This window comes from Podarcis raffonei, chromosome 9 (assembly GCF_027172205.1).
Source record: "Podarcis raffonei isolate rPodRaf1 chromosome 9, rPodRaf1.pri, whole genome shotgun sequence".
In the NCBI taxonomy this organism is placed as follows: Eukaryota; Metazoa; Chordata; class Lepidosauria; order Squamata; family Lacertidae; genus Podarcis; species Podarcis raffonei.
This window is the reverse complement of record NC_070610.1, coordinates 36,762,595-36,775,850: the sequence shown is the minus strand read 5'-3', so window position 1 is coordinate 36,775,850 and position 13,256 is coordinate 36,762,595. Positions and strand designations below refer to the sequence as shown.

The window sequence follows — 13,256 nt, the reverse complement described above, 5'->3', positions numbered from 1 at the left end:
CTGTATGACATGCTTAACACTACTAAACCATAAAACAAATATTTTGCGTTCTGCACAATCCACAGCTTTCAAATATTGAGATCCGAGCTCTCATGGAGATGCAAAATACTGCGAGTTAATTTTTCGAAGGTTTTGTTCTTCTCTTTGAAAATATAGTAATTGCAAAATGGCATAGCTGTTTTCACTGTCATTTTTATATAAATAATTTGCTTTACTTTAAATTTTCTCAGTTATTCTAAGTACGGTTTTGTTAAAATGGTTCTGAATATATATTATGTTTCATTTTCCCTTTCCATAATGTATTGTGGGCTTTCCTTTTCCAGCAGTGAAAATGTGTGATTCATTATTCTGCATGAGACAGCAGTGCTACTACTGAATTTGCTTACGTTACCATTAATTTCTCAGTTGTGCTGACAAATGTTCATTGATTGTTTATCTCTGGAGACTTGCAGCCATCCTGTCCTCTTGAACTGTTGATCTGCCTTGTCTCCAGTTCTTCTTCTGTGTCTGCTGAGTTGCAAAATTGAAGTTAAATGTTTTTTCGTAGACCACAATTAATGTAATGTTGCCATAAGAAAAATAGAACATTTGTAACTGAAGATTTCAGTATATTGTGCCCATTATACTACATCTTCATTTATTTCTCACTTTGGAGTGACCACATTACTTTGCCAGCTTGCCTTATGTCATAAATGTCACAAATAGTGTTTCAGTGAACTTGTCTGACTTTTACAATCTCAGAGTACAATAATCCTGCAACTTCCACGCATTTAACTTGTACGCATTCAGCTTTACATGCTTCACATTTTTTTAAAAAGGGGGGGATGGAAAGGGGTGTCCAGGAAATAAGACTATCCTACTCACCATTGCACCCAGTGTGTTTTAACAGTACTGTACGCAATTTTGACTTTAGGTGTGATCCCTGGACTGTAAGCCTTGCATTAGTTGCGGGCTTGCTGTAGTTTGAAATAAGTCTTGAACTATAACAAATATGGAAGCTATAATGTGTTTCCTTCAGTTGAAGTAATTTAGGCTACTATGTATTGGTGCTTACATTTAAAGGAAGCGAAGTCAGTATTGCTGATTTAGGAACACCAGAATATAGGTTCTGAAATAATTAGTTCTACACTCAAAGACTGAAGCCTGGCACATAAGCCATCATTGCATATTTCCTGCTTACAATAAAAATAACTATGACTCAGAATTTCTATGGCTTTATGTTCACGAGAGGATTAAACTAACATTTTCCAAGTATATCAGTTTTTAGTGAAAGTGTCATGTCAGCAGCCCAACAAAATGCTCAGCATGCTAAAATCTATTGATTCCAATGGGCCTGAACATGCTTAACGCGCTGTTGGATTGTGGCAGAAGCTGACAATCCTGCTCACAGCCGACTACTTAAATCCTACTTATTTCAGCTTAATAAACGGGCTGAACTGGATCGCAGCCCACTTACCGGTATTTCCTTCAACATTTGGATTCTAGGCCTAGAGAAAAGGTCTTGGGAGTAAAGCACATGAATACCAATGGTCTACTCATGAACAAAATTGGGGGGGGGGAGATTAGGAAAAGATGCCCACTGACACAGTTGTAGCCGCAGGCACCTAAACTGTTGGGCTTGAGGAACACATTGCTAAAAACATGACCAACAGAAACCTCCCTGTAGCAGGAAACTTGTCTTGTCATCCCTTGGATGACAAAGGAGTCAAGGGAATGTTAAAAGGAGGATAAGGATATTGCAGAGAAGCTAAATGAAGCAGGGAACTTGATTCCCTCAAACTCCCTCAGCAAGAGAGCAATAATGTAGTAACTGGCTCTCAGTGTAACTTTTCTTCCCTACAGTTTTGTTTAGGTAACTGTTGCAAACCCATGATGCATATTTTGTGACCATTTTGAATGTATATATGGTAAGCTCATTTCCATTGTTGCAAGGGTTTCCAGTACAAAATCAAAATGTTTGCAAAAGTTCAATACAATGCTACTTAATTGAGTTCTGTGTGTATATCTGAAGTGCAGTAAGAAACCAGTTAATGATATTTTAGGCTCCTTGTCCACATAGCAGTGTTATATTTCCCCGTTACAACTTGAGGAAAGGATAGATTCTCACACAGATACAGAAAACACGTACAGCTGGCAAAGTAGCTGCCGAAGGAGAGGGTACAGTTGCAGTATGAAATTGGATTTACTGCACAGTAGCAAATGGTTCTTTTACAGCAAATGTTCAAAATCTGATCTGTCCAGTGTTAAAGCAAAACTGCTCTACCCAAACTACTGGCAAAGCTTATTTGACTGTGCTGTTTTAGGCTGTGGTCAGTTGAAGCAGCAATTCCTGAATCATTTGTTCGGTTAATGTCATGTGTTTTCAGAAGTGTTTGCTATTTAAAATTCTCCTCTAATTTGTAATGGGAAGCTTCTATTGCTTCCTAATGTTTCAAGCCTCCCCCACCCACTTGAAATGATTCAGATTAGATTCATTACATTCAGTTCATCTGGCATTACAAAACATATTTGCCAATCATTGACATATTATTTATCAAAATTTGAACATATGCAAAATAGCTGCTTCTTCTTTTTACCGCACAAGGCATTTCAAAGGTTGTCTTCTGTGCTGATTGCTGTGTAATTCTTACACCAGATGCTCAATGTAAATTCATTTTTTTTCATTGGTTAAAGGTGGTAAGTAAGTAGCAGCTGCTGTTACGTCTGCCTATTGAAGTGGCCCGGCATATGCTATCAGGACATAGTAGGGATGTACCTCTATAAATGAGTACATAGTATGTGAATTCTGTGGTAAAAGTGAAATGTTCTTGTGCCAACTGCTATTTTAGCAGTTCTGGTGTCACTGTCTAAAAATATGTGTTATTAATGGATGCAATCTGTTATGTTCATCATGACTAACAAAATGAAAGATCCAGCTTCTCATTACTGCGTGGGGGAGGGGGTCTTAGTCAAGAAATTAACAGTTCCTTCCTCTGCAGAGATGTCACTGTAGGGACAGTGCAGGATAAGGCTGTCTCGCAGATTGCTATATCCTGCATTTTAGATCACATACTCCATCTGACCCTATTTCTTCCATAACAAAGGCTTCTCCTCTAATTTCATAAAGTTTAAGTTTAAGCCCATGGGTCAGATTGTAACTAATGAGATGGTATATTCTGCACCTCTCTAGCCGCTAAAATTGAAGGTGGAATAGATCCACATGATATCTATAGTTCCCTGCTCTCCACCTTCACAGATCTGGTACAGTCATGCTTAAAGCTTGTATTCCAATGTTTAGCAAAAGTTTTGAAATTCAGGATCCCCATTATAAATTTACTGTCATCGTGTCGGCTCCTTCAATACATTAATTGTAGGTTGCACAGGTGAGCTTATAGAGATTCTTGAGCACAGTAAGTGGAACAATAAGGAAATTTTAGACTAGGGCTCACCAACCTTTTTGAACCCGTGGGCAGATTTACAAACTGGAGAAACTGTCTCCACACCATGATCTGGTCTATGCTTCTTTCAAATCTAATTTCAGTGGGAGGAGGGGCAGGGGGACCACCAGGTTGCTAGCAAAGGTCTCTGTGGCCACGTTTGTGCCCACAAGCAACCTCTGTTGTAGGCCCTGGACTCAATGAACTTACAGGAGAAGGGGATTTCAGATAGCCACGTACTATAATTTCAGTTGTGGACACACAATTAGCTTTTCTTTTGAGTCCCACACCCCTGCCTGCTACCACCATTCCCATGCTTTTACAAATGTGTCTACATTATTGATATGCTATGGCAAATGAACACACACAAAAACTGTTCACTCTAGGCGTAGACAGTTTCACATTTAAAGCTCATTTAAATCATATTGCCATCATGATTACAGGAATAAAAGCGACTGTTTCTGTAGTCCTGATGCTAAACGCATTTACAGGGGGATAAGCACAGTTTCATTGCTGAAAAGGATAATTTATATTTCCATGTCAATAATAATAATAATAATAATAATAATAATAATAATAATAATAATTTATTTATACCCCACCCGTCTGGGTGGCTTCCAACAAAGTATTAAAATACAGTGGTCTGTTAAACATTAAAAGCTTCCCTAAAGAGGGCTGCCTTCAGATGTCTTCTAAAAGCCTGATAGTTGTTCTTAAACAATAAAACAAGCACCTGAAATCATGCACATGGCTGTCTGGTTGCCCCCTGACTATAAAATGTTTTTAAAATATGAAGAAAGATTGCTACGGTGACCAGGAAGAGCCTCAATTGGCCCAGATGCCCCATCACTAACTTCCTTCCTCTCCCTGATCATTTGGGGAGGCTTTGGGCTGGGTAGCGGCTGGATTTGAACCCTGAACCCCAACCCTATCTGCACCATTGAGCACAGTTTCATTTAGCATGCTGGTGCAGGCAAGGATTTGTTGATTCAGGCACCAATCCAACACTGACATTATGAGAGGACTGCTCTGGCTATTGTCACCCCAATAAATCATTTACACAGGGAACCCTCGGAAATTAATGTGGATCACTAAATATTCTCTGTTAGGGGATAGTGAGCTCTTGCTTGATGGGGCAAGGAAGGCACTCCCTTTCTAAATATTTGTGTTTGCTATTCCAAGTCAGGATAGAGTGTCCTCCCCACAGTTTCAGAATCTGGGCCCTAAGGAGCTAAGCCCTTAAATGCTTATTAGATAGAGGGTTATCTTAGTTACATAGAAAATCAGAGGAAATATTGACACAATTCAGATGTTAACATTTCTGATATTTATGGTCAGCATAGGAATATCTTTATTCTGGTTCAGAGCAGAAACCAAACCACGTGTGTGACATACTGTACTTCTCTCTTTTGCACTTTTCAGATTGTTTTAAACTTCACTACAATGGACCTCTATAAGAGCAGCCTCTGCTGGTATGACTATATTGAAGTAAGAGATGGCTACTGGAAAAAATCACCTCTGCTTGGTATGAAACCTCTGTTGTGATCAATTCTGAATAACTGGGACATAGAAACAGTAGCTAAATAAAAAAAATGATCTGGAATTAGCTTATTAGTTGGGAGATATTTGTAGCACAAGCCATGAGAGAGCTATGTGCCTTTCGTCGTTGCAAAGTGTGAGAGAAACATAACTTCCCCCTCAATTATTACCTGCTCTAGGGAGCCCCGTATAACTGGTTCCATCGGCTTGTCATGTGTATACTCTTTCATAAATTTTTATTAAGTTTTTCTTTTACAAATAATTCGTACCACCACAATTACATGTTTGCTGTTTTTTTGAACTTCCATCGGCACCTCCCTCAATCATCCATTTTTCTTATTTTCCCGCATTTTCTTTATAATATTGCCAATTTAACATTAACCTTCCATATCTATTTCTTTTTTACAATATACCTTGTTTTTTTCACAAAGCTTCCTTAAAAGCCACTAGCGTTATCTGTTCATCACATATAGTTTTCAGATATTCCGTAAACTTTCCCCAGTCCTCGATGAATTTGTGATCTTTCTGATATCTAATTTTCCCAGTCATTTTATCCAGTTCTGCATAGTCCATAAGTTTCATTCTCCACTCATTCAATGTCGGTAGCTCCTCTTGTTTCCATTTTTGGGCCATCAATATTCTTGCCGCTGTTACTGCATACTGAAAAAGTTTATAATCGCTTCTATTTATCTCTCTTCCTGTTATTCCTAGTAAAAAGGCTTCTGGTTTTTTAACAAATGTATATTTAAACATCTTTTTCAATTCATTGTAAATCATTTCCCAGAAACCCTTTACCTTCTTACATTCCCACCACATATGAAAAAAAGACCCTTCTTTTTCTTTGCATTTCCAACACTTATTACATGTCTTATACATTTTTGCTAACTTTACAGGTGTAATGTACCATCTATATACCATTTTCATAACATTCTCCTTTAACGTCGTAGATGCAGTAAATTTCATATTTTCATTCCATACCTTTTCCCAGTCATCCAATTGTATATTATAACCAAAATCTCTGGCCCAATGTATCATAACCGACTTGATCTCCTCATCCTTTGTTTGCCATTCCAAAAGTATTTTATACATTTTTGACATTATCTTAACATCATTATCAATTATTTCTGTTTGAAATTTCGATTCTTTCTCTGTATATCCCCTCTCTTTAAGGTCCTTTTTGAACCTTTCATTTACTTGCAGGTAATGTAACCAATCGTAAACATGCTCTTTAACTTGCTCATATGGTTTCATTTTCCATTTCCCCCCTTCTTTAGTTACTAATTCACCATAAGTTATCCAGTTCTTTCTCATATTGATTTTCTTTACACTCATTACCTCTAGTGGTGACAACCAGTGCGGAACTTTGGGTTCTAATATATTTCTATACCTCTCCCATATTTCCATTATGGAGCTCCTAAAGATATGATTATCAAAACCTTTATGGCTTTTCTTCTTCTCCAACCATAAATAAGCGTGCCAACCAAATCTATTATCAAAACCTTCTAGATCTAATAATTTGTTATTTTTTAATTTTATCCACTCCCTTAACCAACAGAGACAAGACGCTTCAAAGTATAGTTTCAGGTCTGGCAGGGCAAAACCGCCTCTTTCCTTGGCATCTGTTAATAGCTTAAATTGTATTCTTGGCTTTTTGCCCTGCCAGATATATCTTGAAATCATTCTTTGCCACTCTTTGAACACGCTTGTTCCCCTGATTATGGGAATCATTTGAAACAAAAATAACATCTTTGGTAGCACACACATTTTGATCGTTGATATTCTGCCCCAGAAAGAAAGTTTCAATCTGCTCCACGTTTCTAAATCTTTCTTGATTCCGTTCCACACCGGTGTGTAGTTGTTCTGATATAAATCAATATTTTTGGGGGTCAACCAAATTCCCAAGTATTTTACCTTTTTGGCTACTTCAATCCCTGAGTCTCTTTGCGTTTCTTCTATCAGTCTCTGATCCATATTCTTAACCATTATTTTGGTTTTTCTCTTATTTAACAAAAATCCAGCCAGTCTGCTAAATTGGTCAATCTCATTTAATACCTCGTTTAGACTATTTTTTGGGTCTTCCATCGTTATTACTAGATCATCGGCAAAGGCTTTAACTTTATATTCATTTTGACCGACTGTCACTCCCTTTATTCTTTCGTTATTTCTAATTGAACACAAAAGGACCTCCAGGACCGTTATAAATAACAGTGGTGATAGAGGACATCCCTGTCTGGTACCTTTTCGTATCTTAACTTCTTCTGTCAATATATTGTTTACAATCAATTTAGCTCTTTGTTCTGAATAAATCGCCCTTATTCCGTTGTAAAAGTCATTTCCCACTTCCATCATTTCCAAATTTTTTAACATAAATTCCCACGATATGTTATCAAAAGCCTTCTCTGCATCCACAAACATCAATATAGCTTGTTTCTCATTCTTGGCAGACAGGTATTCCAGTATATTTATTATATTCCTAACATTGTCTTTCATCTGTCTGCCAGGAAGGAAACCTGCTTGATCAGCATGAATAAATTCCTGCAAGATCTTTTTTAATCTTTTTGCTAGTATTCCAGAGAATATCTTGTAATCTGTATTCAGCAGAGAAATCGGCCTATAATTCTTCACTTGTGTCAAGTCCGAATCTTGCTTGGGAATGAGTGTGATAAAGGCTTCTTTCCATGTTTCAGGGATGTCTTGTTGTTTTAGAATATTATTCATCACTTCCTTCAATGGTACCGTCAAGGTGTGCCTCAATTCTTTATAATAACTAGATGTAAAACCATCCGGTCCTGGTGCCTTCCCTTTTTTCAAATCTTTTATAGTCTCGAATATTTCCTCATTTTCGATCGGAGCATTCAGTCTGTCTTTCTTTTCTGTCGGGATCTTTTGCACCTTTTTCTCTCTTAAAAATCTCTCAATTTTCTTCATGTTATTTTTTTCTCTATTGTTGTATAAATGATTATAAAAGTCCAAGAATCCTTTCCTAATGCCTTTTGGATTTTCCACTTCTTCTCCATCCACACTAATTTTGTTAATTGTACTTTGTTCCTTTCTTTTCTTGATTTGCCATGCGAGCCATCTGCCTGACTTATTAGCAAACTCAAAATTTCTTTGTCTCAGCCTTTTGATATTCCATTCCACCTCTTTGTTTATAATCATTGCAAATTGCGTCTGCAGGGCTTTGATATTCTGCTTTATTTTCAGGTTATTCGGTTTGTTAATTAACTTTTGTTCATTGTCCATTATTTGTCTTAAAATTTCCTTCCTTCCTTTCTCTCTGTTCTTGTTTTTAATCGCATTTTGTTGGATGAAGAACCCTCTCATTACCGCTTTGCTTGCATCCCAGACTGTACTCATTTTTGTACCTTTGTTCATGTTATCCAAAAAGTATTCAGTCAACTTTTTCTTTGCCTCTTGAATGACTTTTTGGTCATCCAAGAGATAATCGTTGAGTCTCCATCTAAATGATCTTTCTTCATATCCTTTGACTTCCATTTTTATTGGATTGTGGTCTGAGATTGTTCTTGGTTGAATTTCAATTTGTCGGATTCTTGGAGTTAGTTCATTTGAGACCCAAATTTGATCGATTCTTGACATTGACTGATTTGGTTCCGAATAAAACGTGAACTGTTTCTCCAATGGGTGTCTGAGTCTCCAAATGTCAATTAGATTGCAGTTTTTTGTCATAGAGAAAAAAGTCTTAGGTAATTTTCCGTCCCTGCTTACCTCTTTTTCTCTTAGTCTGTCCATTTCAAGTGAAACTACTCCATTCATATCACCCATAAGTATCATTTTTTGATCCATGTAGTCAAACGACTTTTCTTCCAAATTTTTATAGAAATCAGTCTTATTTCCATTAGGTGCATAGATCCCGACAATTATTAATTTTTCGCCCTGCCATTTGATCTGTATTGCGATTATTCTTCCTTCTTCATCTTTAAAGATTTGTTGAGCTTCAATATTTTTCTTTACATATAGTACGACCCCTCTCTTTTTTCCTTTGTCAGAAGATATAAATTCGTTTCCCAGTCTATTATTAATCAAAATTTTTCTATGTTTCTTTGCCACATGTGTTTCTTGGAGACAAATGATATCCAAATTTTTCTTCTTCAAATATTGTTCAATTTTATTTCGTTTTTTCCTATCGTTCATTCCATTAATGTTCCAATTCCAAAGTTTAAGCGCCATCTTTCCTTCTGATTAAAAATTTGATTGATTTTTTTATTTATTATAATCTATCCTCTTCTTGTTCTATTCCTTCTGATTCTTCATCCGTCTCTCCAGTCTTCTTCTCCTTTTCTTCCGAAAGCCTTCTCCTCAGCGGATCAACTCCTCCTACCGCTCCTCTTTCTTCTTCTTCCTCTGTCTCTTCCATTAGTTCCTTATAGCGCCTCTGAAATTTACTTGTTTCCTCCGGACTAGTAAGTCTGTGTTTCTTGCTCTTGTAGACAAAGGAGATCCCCTGAGGGAACTCCCATTTGAATTCAATCTTATTCTTCTTGAGAATTTGGACCAAAGGTTTATATGGGTCTCTTCGTTTCAACAATCTAACTGGAATATCTTTAAAAATAATTATGTAATTTCCTTCAATATTCAATCTTGTTTCTCTATTTTTTTGAAGAATTAAGTTTCTCATATCTTTGTCTTTAAAGGTAATCAGGCAATCTCCCGGCATTTTCTTTGTTCTGGTTGTTCTTACTCTCATTCTGAATGCATTCTGCACTGTACTTTCAACTTCTTCTTTTTGTAATTCCAACCATTGTGCTATCCCTGTTATCAGTTTCTCTCTGATATTTTCTCCTTGAGTTTCTGGGACTGCTCTCAGCCTAAGATTCACCTCCCGTTGTCTCAATTCGTTCATAGCAATTGCATCCCATATCTCCTCCTGCGACTTATTAACTTCTGAAAGTCCCACTTTTATTTTCTCTTCTTCCCGCTTCACCTCCTTCATTTCTGCTCTTGTTTTCTTCATACCTTCTTCCAGAGACTGTGTCCTCTTAGAAACTTCTTTGATTTGACCTTTCAATTCTTTTACAGTTTCATCAATTTTTTGGTCCATTTTCCCAATTCTCGTATCTACCTGCTCTATTCTTGTATCCACATGCTCCAATTTGTCCTCCATATTCTTCTCACTTTGTCTGATCTCCGCAAACATTTTCAAAATTTCTGCCTTAAAATCTGCTTCTGGTTTTGACCCTCTTCTATCTCCTGGTGTTCCTCCCTCCCCACCCTTCTTAGGTATGTGAGACATTCTCCCAAGATATCCTTCAGAACTTGAAAATAATCCCAAGCCCCAATCACTCCAGTCCTATGTGGGCTCAACCCCAATACAATTATAACATTTAAAATCAAATTCTATAGTTCATAAAGTCCCTCTTTATATTGCCTTCTTTTGATACTTTTAATAATTTCTCCAATTTGTGAGGTTTGCTGCCCAGTCAAAATTTGCAGGAGAATACTTAATTAAATCAACAAATCCTTGAAGGGGGTTCTTCTTGCCACCAATTAGGCTAATCCTTTTAGAAAGCGTGATATTCCATTTGTAACCCAAAATTCCTCTTAATTAATTATAATCCAATTATATCCGGGGGAAAAACGGAGAAAAGAGAAAGCAAAAAAAGAAAAAAGAAAAAAAAGAAAAAAGTACAAAAAAGTCTCCTTTCTTCTGCCACCAATTAGGCTAATCCTTATGCATTCAAAAGGACCCAAAAGAGCATGCGGAACAAGTGAAAAAAAAACACAAGCAAGAAAAACAAGTTGTAGTTATCCTTCTGACCACCAGGGGCCAAAGCCTCCGAAAGTTAGGAGAACAAAACAAAATAAATAAAAGTATATTTCCAAGTAATAGACTGTTCACCAAATTCCATGCAGACTGTTGAATATTATGAAAAATCCAAATAGTCTATCCACGATCGTCCCACAACAAAAAACAGAGAAGAAAATCACTTTCCAAAAAACCAGAGGCAAACAAAGGAACCGACGTCAGAAATTAATGGAGTCGAAGCTTCTTCTATTACGCAGTTTTTTTTAAAGAAGCAAATTTACAATCCCTCTTAACTTTCCCCTTCACAGTTTCAAAGAGGACCTTTGTTAACAGATTTTAGCACTCTGTCTCCCCTTTTAGCTTAAATTCTTCTTTAAGTACCTTGTAACTTCACACTGTTAGTTTGTAGCAAGTCTGAAAGGGGAGAAGAAACAATAGCCGCGAGCGGTGAACTCACTTTCACTTTTGACCGCTCTGCTTTCCAAATGCGTGCCAACTGATTGCAGATAGTAGCCGATCTCGTACTTAGTTATTTCTCATCCGGTACCTTTCCTTGTAATTCAAATGTATCTTTTACGAATAATTTAGGTCCGAATTCCTTGTTATCGAGAGCTAAGCGCTCCCCCTGCAAGCTCGGGGCTTCGTTTTCCGGAGCTAGCTATGGCTTCCCTTCAGCCCGCTTCCCCTCCCCGCCGCTCTCTTCGCTCCTTTTGGGAGTTACCTGGCGGCCGGGTGGTCTGCGTTCCGGCTCTCCGCGGGAACCTGAGTGTCTGGACACCCTCCAGACACTGCTTCTGGGGGTCACGGCGCCCTGTGACACCCCTAATTCCTCCGAAAAACCCGGGATTCTCCGCAGAGGAAAATCCCCGCTTGCGATGGGGTCGCTCTCAACCGGAAGTCTCTCGGCTTGTCATGTGTATATGCTGGTGAGTTTGAGGTAGAAGAAAGGGATGTATCTCTCTTGCACATTACAGGGTCTACTTTGGGTACACCCAGTAAACATGCACTACAGCAGGCAGTTTTGTAAAATGTGAAACAGTGAACAGTGAAAAATCCAGAGTGCAAGAGCACTGTCTAAGCATGCGTGGTGGTGAACAACCAGCTTTTGAAACTCCTTCATCATCAGGCAACACAGGTGCCCCTGCTGTGTTTTGATTGTTCGCTTCTTGCAGCCAGACGTCACTTATAAATAGTTGCAAGTTTTAATTTCCTAGTGGAAAGCTTTAAGTTTAAGCAGATCTGGGTGATAATACAGTGGTACCTCAGATTACATACGCTTCAGGTTACATACGCTTCAGGTTACAGACTCTGCTAACCTAGAAATAGTGCTTCAGGTTAAGAACTTTGCTTCAGGATGAGAACAGAAATTGGGCTCCGGCAGTGCGGCGGCAGCAGGAGGCCCCATTAGCTAAAGTGGTGCTTCAGGTTAAGAACAGTTTCAGGTTAAGTACGGACCTCCGGAATGAATTAAGTACTTAACCTGAGGTACCACTGTATATGTAATAGGTGCTTCTCTCCCACCTGCTTATTCACCTGCATTATTTCTACTTCACAAATATGTTATGTCAATAGTTTCAGATGTCTCTTCTGGACATTCTGCTTTGCCCTGATTTTGTTCTTACTGTTTTGATTGATATGTGTAAACTGCTTCAAGGTCATTTGTGACAGTAAGTGGTGTACAAAAGATTTAAATACAGAAATTTTAGAATTCCCATAGGACATTTAAGAAATCAGTTATTGCCTTAGGATATCTGACACCTCATGACCCATGGTAACACACGCACGCTCGACATTATTCAGGAGTTTCCATGTCCATAGTAGGGTGTGATCTGTGTGCCCATATAATAAGGAGTTTTCTCTGCTGTCAATACAAAAATTAAAAAGAGGAGTAAGATGAGTAGAAGCTGGAGGAGGGACTAAAGTATCAGGAAAGGAAGAAGGAAGAAGCAGAATATTTTTAAAAAGGAAGGAAAAGGTGACTAACATAGTAGACTTAAACAAAACAAAAAAATCCTAGTAAGGAAAGAGCTTCTGTACCAAACCCAAATAACAATTGCATTCTCAAAGCACGTTGTAGACTGGAATAAATGTTTGTTATTGCTACTGTTTTCTAGCTAGTGTTCCAGTTTACAGAAGACTTTCAAAAATAAGGGTAACTTTTTGTTAATACTTAATGGGCATAATATATATGTCTATTATTTAGACTGTAAATCCTATCTGTGCATCAAAGCACAACCGTTACTGAAACCAGGAAGCCAAACTATACATGACGCATGTGCACACCCACCCACCCACCCCGTGTTTGTTTATTTATTTAATTAAATAATTTTACCCTGCTCATCAGCCACAAAAGCTGAGCTGGTTTAGCAATGGGCATTATGTGTATTTTAATGAACTGAACAGAATGAAAGATTATGAGTCTTTGGGGCATTGAAAATGTGTGTGAGAGCTTAACAGTGCTTAGTTTATTTTCTTTAGTTGCTATTTTGTACATGCTGTTAATATTGTTTTACGGATTATAAATGCCGTATTGATTT

General features: G+C 37.7%; 1 protein-coding gene across 4 annotated transcripts in view; it reads left to right on the top strand.

The window, feature by feature from the left end:
* The window catches only part of TLL1 (tolloid like 1), a 130,465-nt gene that overhangs the window by 82,886 nt on the left and 34,323 nt on the right, over positions 1-13,256 (top strand). For all 4 annotated transcript variants that reach the window (XR_008332153.1, XM_053402897.1, XM_053402899.1 and 1 more), the window contains one exon: positions 4,839-4,941. Coding sequence is in view for 3 of the 4 variants with exons in the window: in XM_053402897.1 (XP_053258872.1) it covers positions 4,839-4,941 (103 nt within the window). In the remaining variant the exon portion in view is untranslated. The remainder of the gene's footprint in view (positions 1-4,838; positions 4,942-13,256) is intronic.